Here is a 7261-nt window from a genome sequence, read left to right as displayed (position 1 = left end):
TTCATGGTATTATTTTCCCCTACGACCTCCTCCCCGTCACTGTATTAATCAGCTACTATGCTTAACATAAGAACGTAAGGAGTCTGCAAGAGGGCGGAGCAAACATGACCAAGGAATGTAATGAGACAGCTTGTCCCCATAATGACCCCCCCCCCCCTGGGTTATCTGGGTTTATAGGAAGAGAGACCTACTGCCGACTATATCCACTGCTCACCACTCACTCACCACTCCGCCGCCAGTGACAACAACAGTGCAGCACAAAGCCTATCCCTCTTATTTATCCAAAAAAAAAAAAAAATAATAATAATAATAGTAAATAAATAAACTTAACATATCTCACCAAACTAAATATAATCTAACCTAACCTAACCGAATCTAACCAATCCTACCTACGGTTAATATTTGACTTGGTCATTTGTGGTTATTCATGTACAGCATACAAAAAAAATATAAAAAAAAACAATGCCTCAAAACACTCTAAGAATTTAAAACTATCAATTGGAAGACTACACCGAAAATAGGAAACGTCAATAAAGGAGAGAAATGCCGATTTTAGCAATATGGTGAGCCACGCGACGATTTGGGCCTACCCGCCCCGCCGGTTCCCACACACATTTCATGGCTACTTTTGCAGTTGTTTTGATCTCTACACTCTTTCCTGTTGATTTCCAGGAAGTTAGGTCAGTAGATTACATAATGATAGCAGAAGATCAATCAAGAGACGAGATATTAGCACGTTGATAAAACCAATCTTAACCGTGAAACACACTAGTGGAGCCAAGAGTTCCGGGAGGCAGCAGAAGCCAAGCAAGATTGCACCTCAATAAAGACTTGCCTGCACCACTAAAGGGCTGTGGCCGACCGTCAGGCCTCATCAATACCCCATACCGGTGCTACAGGCTAAACAAAACGTTGATAAAACCAATCTTAACCGTGAAACTCTCTAGTGGAGCCAAGAGTTCCGGGAGCCAGCATAAGCCAAGCAAGATTGCACCTCAATAAAGACTTGCCTGCACCACTAAAGGGCTGTGGCCGACCGTCAGGCCTCATCAAGACCCCATACCGGTGCTACAGGCTAAAAAATCATAACCAGCAACACAGCATGCATCATTAAAGTCCTCTTGGTAACCGCAACATGATACAGCCAAACGTGAGGACGCACCGTTTTGCTTGTCTCGTCCGCAGCGGCAGCACTATTCAGTATCATTACCGTTACCTCAGTTAATATTACAGTGTTAAAGGGGACGGTTCGCGGCTGACTGCCTCTCCTGACTCCATACTACCACGTAAGTAATTAACCTCACCTTCCCTGTGGCTGCCTACGGACATGTGTATGAAACAAATCTCCAAGGTTACACCACACACACCACGTCCCGAACTGTGTTAAACCAACTTTTGAGGTGCGATTGTTACATAGATCAATGGGAACCCAAAAGTACAGGTAAGCCTATAGTTACTCACCTCTCCGTCTCTCCACAGCATCACTCCTATAAACACTTTACAATGCATCAAAATGGGTCGCAGAGGTTTTGCAGGTGTATGTGTGTCAAATGCCTACGTGTCACTAGCCTTTAATTTGTCTGTTATGCATAACTAGCCGCTGGAAATGTGATTTCTCTCAACATGCCACGATTTTGTTAAGGGGTTAGAATTTCAGAACCGTACAGTGAAGTGGCGGGAAGATTTGAGTCAAGGATATGTAGAATCATTACAGCGGCTCGTACATATTCCAGGTCCCGGTCCCGATCGTCCCCCATCACTCCCGATAAGCCAGTCGGCGGTTGACCGGCGGGGGTATACGCTGTACCAGCGCGTGGCCTCGGTGCTCATCTCCGTAACATTGGCCCTTGAGCCTGTGGTGGGAGGGAGGCCATTACCCTGGGACACAGGGCCAGTGTGACATCCGGGTTACCACAGTTTACCTTCCCCAGGTTTCCCCAGGTACCCATTTATCGACCAGTCCGAGAGGGAGGATGAACAGCTGGGTGAGCTGCACGCCGACTGCCCGGGCCGGGATTCGAACCCAGGCCCGCGGAGTAGAAGCCAGGCACGCTGACCACTAGACCACGGAGGCGTATATAACCAGCTATAGATCGGGTGTATATGATCGGTGTGTATAATAAACGCCCCTCCAGGTGTTTTTTGATCATTCATGTGTCTGACCTCGCCATGGCTTTCCTCAACTCTCGTGAACATGAGATTGAACTCCTTACATTTGACGTGGATAGTGACCAAATTTTGTTGATGCTCGTTTACCTACTGAAAAATAGACGATTGAAAAGAATAAAGAAGAGACGTGGGGCAACGTGGGTGAGAACATGGATGCAGAGGAGAAAAACCTAATGTGCATGGACAGGGACATGTTCCAGGAGGTACTGAAGTGAGTTGCACCAGGTGTTGTTGTAATGGGGTCCAGCCGCCTAATCGCATGCCACTCCTCCCTAATCTCCAGGTCATACACAGGTGTTCACTCGCGGTCTACCGCCGGTCTGTCGCCGATTGACCGGCGGTAGATGCCGCCGATTGACCGACGGTCTACCGCCGGTATTTTTCGATACCGCTGGTCGACCGGGAGCAACCCCGATATTTTTTATTTTTTATTTTGAAGTAGACCGTCTACGGTCATCAGAATCTACCGGCGGTGCACCAGCGGTCTGCCATCGACCAGGCCCGATCTTACAGCCGGTCAACCGCTGACTGGCTAATTGGGAGTGATCGGGGACGATCGGGACCGGGACCGGGAATGTGTGCGAGCCACTTTAGGTTTAAGACAGACCACCTAGTCTGGACCATAGGGTCTGTGTGGTCTGTATTTCTATGTAAATCTACGTAAATGTAGTCTCCTTGGTTTGAGTCGTTGTAAGACAGCATTATTAAAAACACACTTGGCTTGCTGGTCCCCGCCCATACAACTCACAGCTGGTAGTGTTAAAATCTACTCCTTAAGCCTTGCAATGGTAACTGTTTTGGTGGTGTATAATCTACCAATCTATTCTTACATTTTATATTTACACTTAATTTTCGTATTCACTCAGTTATCTGTTAATTTATTCATTTTATTGTGTTTTATTTACTTTTGCCATTATTACTTATGATTGTTCCTTCTACACTAACTCTAATTCCCCATTCCTTTCCTCCTAGCTCTACTACTCAAGATCCCCGTCAGGATGGAGCGGTGGTCAGGTCGTGTGGCCCTGGTGACTGGTGCCAGCATGGGGATCGGTGCCAGCGTGGCCAGGAGGCTGGTGGCTGAGGGCATGAAGGTGGTGGGAGCAGCTCGTAGCATTGACAAACTACTGGTAAGCTGAGAACCAAAAGCAGGTATTCTTGGTTCGAATTAACCTGGCAAATAAACACCGCCCACATCTACCAATAATAAATTTCTGAAGTCACTCTTCTTCGCATCACAATATTATTATTATTATTATTATTTTTTTTATGGTAGAAGGCCTTCATAGTCGTTATCCGCATCTCGGACCAGCACATCCCTTCCAATCTCATTTTCTTGTCTCTGTTGTGTAGCTTAGTCTTTTATTTTACTGACTTCCGTATCCATTGGTTCTGAACACATCCTTCTTTTTATCCTTTCTCATCCAGCTTCCTCGTTGATTGCTTGTTGTTGCTGTGAAGTAACTCGCTAATACTTGTTCATGTGTCAACTTTGTTGAACCTGGGCATTGTTTCTGAAAGTCTCTTCTATAAACACTCGCCTGCGCCAGAACGGGCTGGGCCGACCATCAGGACCCACCGGAAAGAAGCCTTGGACCGACCATCAGGATCCACCGGGAAGAAGCCTACCGGCGCAATAGGCCGCAACATAAAAAAAATAAAAAATAAAAAAATAAATAAAATAAATAAATCTGTTAACCTTCCTTATTCGGTTTGCTTACTGGTCAATATTGCTGCTGCTTAAGATAGAGTAATTCATGGTCATTGCTTATCTCTAAAATGAGATTTATCAGTCGTATTCAGTTACGGTACTGTGATATCTCCACTCATGTGCTGAGAGCATTGTGATAACTATTTTTGTTTTAAGAGATAACCTTGTACAGGTGACATTTAGGATGGCTTACTTAGATACTACTGATAAAAGTTAGTGTCCTTATAATAGATTATACTGAATTTCTCTTTAATCTATCCACAAATTAATTGCTCCCTCATATTACAGCTCAAAAAAAAAAAATAATAATGGTGCACTTTAAATGGCATGATGTAACTATACTTTAAATAGCCTGCAAGGTCAATTTAAACCATAAAATCAAACAGCTTTAAACTGTACAACAAAACAACTATAATCAAAATGGCTGAACTAAAACTTTCAAGTGTAGATTAAACTGAACAACTTTGCAGCAATAAAATCATTTCTGGACAATGAAACTAAACTCCACCTTTCCCCACAGGCCATGGCGGACGAACTCAAGGGTCAACGAGGCGCGCTTATCCCCATCAAGTGTGACCTCACTAAAGACGAGGAGGTGCTGGCCATGTTTGCCAAGATCAAGAAGGACCTCGGAGGTGTGGACGTGTGTATCAACAATGCAGGATTCGCCCACAACAAATCCCTGCTGGGTGAGGCTTCTTGACTCTTTCTAGCCTCAACCCCTTGCACTTAGGTATTACCGGCCAAGCACAATCTGAGTCAGTCCCACATATACCTCCCTAGTATTGCTAGGCCCTGCTTTTAGCATCCGTCGTATAAGGTTAGTAGCCTGAGCTATTTATCAAAATCCATGGTTACGATGTCTATCCCGTCTAACCCAGTCACACTGACCCTGTGTCACGAGGTAATGTGTTTTTACACATTGCAAGGTCAAGCGCTGAGGTGACGGAAATGAACATTGATGCAATTGGAAGTTGCAACATAGCTATGCCCCCAACTTTTTCTTTTTGCCCCTCATATGCCATGGCTCACTTTGGTCCAGCCCCTAATACAGGCATTCCTCGAGTTACAACGTATGTTATTTACAACCGCTCGTGCTTACGACCAGACCAATAATACTATAAAAAATATGGTAATGTTTGGTTACGTAATGAGTTGACATTTCATATATCCCGCCCCAGCAGTTTGTTTACATAGAACTCCAATGCCTACGCCCCCCCTGCCGACGTCTTCATGCGCTGGCCCCACCCCAGCCTGGCTGAGGTAAGTATATACACCAAGTCAAGTTATACGCAGGTTTGTGGGAGGAGACACGGCAGAGGCGTGGTTTATGCGTGACACTGCTTGTAGCCAAACTAGAGAATGTAGAAACAGGGATTTAAAGAAAACGAGGAAAGGCGTACTAATTCAAATCAATCACTTCAACATGCCCTCCCTCACACCCTACACCGCCGTTTGTAGTCATTGAAATTAGTCACGCAATAGCACAATAAAAAGACATATTTTTTCGTCAGTGGCTTGCCTGACGCGCTGTGAAAGAAGGCGAGAATGCACATCCAAAGTGCACATACGGCCCCAACTTTAGTCACCCCTGAACTAGCGGGTACTTTTTTTTTTTTTTGGCTCCAAGTGACGTCTTCCCGCTGCTCCGCCCCAAAACCGCCTCCTGCGCGCACCGGTCGCAGTTTTGAAGCAGAGTGACTTGACTTGGTATATAAAGGAGGGGAGAAGAGCGGGTGGGCAGGGGGCCAGTCCACCCAAGCTTCCACCTCAGATTAAGTACTACTCACGCTCATGTCGCTTGTCGCCACTCTACCAGTTTATAGGCCTAGTCTGCAATAAAAGCTTTCCCGCTACTTCTAGCAGACGCCAGTTGAGTATTAAAATGGCGTCCCAGAACAACAGCCCCTTCACAATATTCCTGCAGTTGGTTCTGTAGGCGTCCGTTTACTGGAAACGGCAATGAAATATTCACAGAAATTAAAAAGATGCAGCAGAGGTAACACTGGTCACTCATTTAACTTCGACATGGCCTTTCTTTACATACACTGCCTGTCACCCGCCAACACAGCCCCCCGCGCAACGACTCATTGGTGGAGACCAAAACAACGACCAAGGGCGACACCACCATCTAGGTAAAACTTGGTAGCTCAATTTCGTAACGTTGTACAACGTTGCATGGCTAAAAGGTCAACCAAACGCGGAGATGGGGTGAGGCGAGCTCATGAGGACAGAGGCGGGTAAGGGGGAAGGGTAGGAGGCGCAGGACCGGTGCTCTATCCTCGGCGAGACATTTGAATTTTTTTTTTTTTTAATGTAAAATTCGACTTACAATCATTCAATTCTACTTACGACCAGCCTGGCGGTCCCGCAACCCGTCCTAACTATTGTTAATCATTGTTCCTCATGTTCTTTTTAGGCCATGCCGTTCAACCATATTTCGCCCTCCTGTATAATCTATACCATTAGTTCTACCCCTCAAACCTCACGTACTCTCATCCCCCGTGTTTTTTACGCCCTTGCTCTCCTGCGGCTTTACAGAGGGAAGCCCCAAGGAGTGGCGCGAGATGATGGATCTTAACGTTGTGGCTCTGTGCTTATGTACGCGCGAGAGTATTGCTTCCATGCGAGAACGCGGCGTTGACGATGGACACATCATTCACATCAGCAGGTATGCTTGGTTCAGACTTGGGTCAGGTTTGCCAGTCGTTGTCACCGTTCAAATTAGTACACAGATGTATCAGGCAAAAAAACTCCCAAGAATATCTGTGCCGAGTTCAAGAAATATAGTCAATATAACGGCTAATTTTTTTTTTTCGATGATTAATTCTTAATACAATACCTCAATTTTCAGAAGTATGTTTCAATATCTGATATAAATACTGACTGGAAAAAAGCATACGAACCATGCAAGTTACTTGGGTCAAAATTAGTAATTGGCAAATAAATTCATCTCTCTCTCTCTCTCTCTCTCTCTCTCTCTCTCTCTCTCTCTCTCTCTCTCTCTCTCTCTCTCTCTCTCTATATATATATATATATATATATATGTGTGTGTGTGTGTGTGTTTTTACATTCCCGCCTATAGCGCCGGTAGGCTTTCTTCAGGGGCCAGATGGTCGGCCCAAGTCTGTCGTGGCGCAGGGAATTTTTTTATAGTGGCGCCAGTTCTTGGCTCATGCTGCCCCCCGAAACTCATTCTTGATTCACTGGACGGTTTCTTCTAGAGTCCGGGTTGATGGGTGGTCTTCCGGGCAGCACGTGGGTAGTCTTAGACCACTCGGCGGTGACTGAAAAATCTCAGGTGGTACCGTGGGGATTCGAAACGACGTTGTCCATGGCGTGGTGAATGTGTGTATCTCAAAGTCCTACCCATATATATAT

General features: G+C 45.5%; 1 protein-coding gene across 1 annotated transcript; it reads left to right on the top strand.

The window, feature by feature from the left end:
• The first annotated feature begins 236 nt into the window (after window positions 1-236).
• LOC127001893 (dehydrogenase/reductase SDR family member 11-like) lies at window positions 237-6809 on the top strand. Its single transcript, XM_050867126.1, has 4 exons — window positions 237-1286; window positions 3142-3299; window positions 4401-4569; window positions 6422-6809. Exons 2-4 carry the CDS (start codon window positions 3168-3170, stop codon window positions 6712-6714), a joined length of 594 nt encoding a protein of 197 aa, XP_050723083.1. The 5' UTR covers window positions 237-1286; window positions 3142-3167; the 3' UTR covers window positions 6715-6809.
• Window positions 6810-7261: the final 452 nt, after the last annotated feature.

The sequence above is a fragment of the Eriocheir sinensis genome, chromosome 22 (assembly GCF_024679095.1).
Source record: "Eriocheir sinensis breed Jianghai 21 chromosome 22, ASM2467909v1, whole genome shotgun sequence".
Taxonomy (NCBI): domain Eukaryota; kingdom Metazoa; phylum Arthropoda; class Malacostraca; order Decapoda; family Varunidae; genus Eriocheir; species Eriocheir sinensis.
The sequence above is the reverse complement of the archived record's forward strand: the minus strand, read 5'-3'. Positions and strand labels throughout refer to the sequence as shown.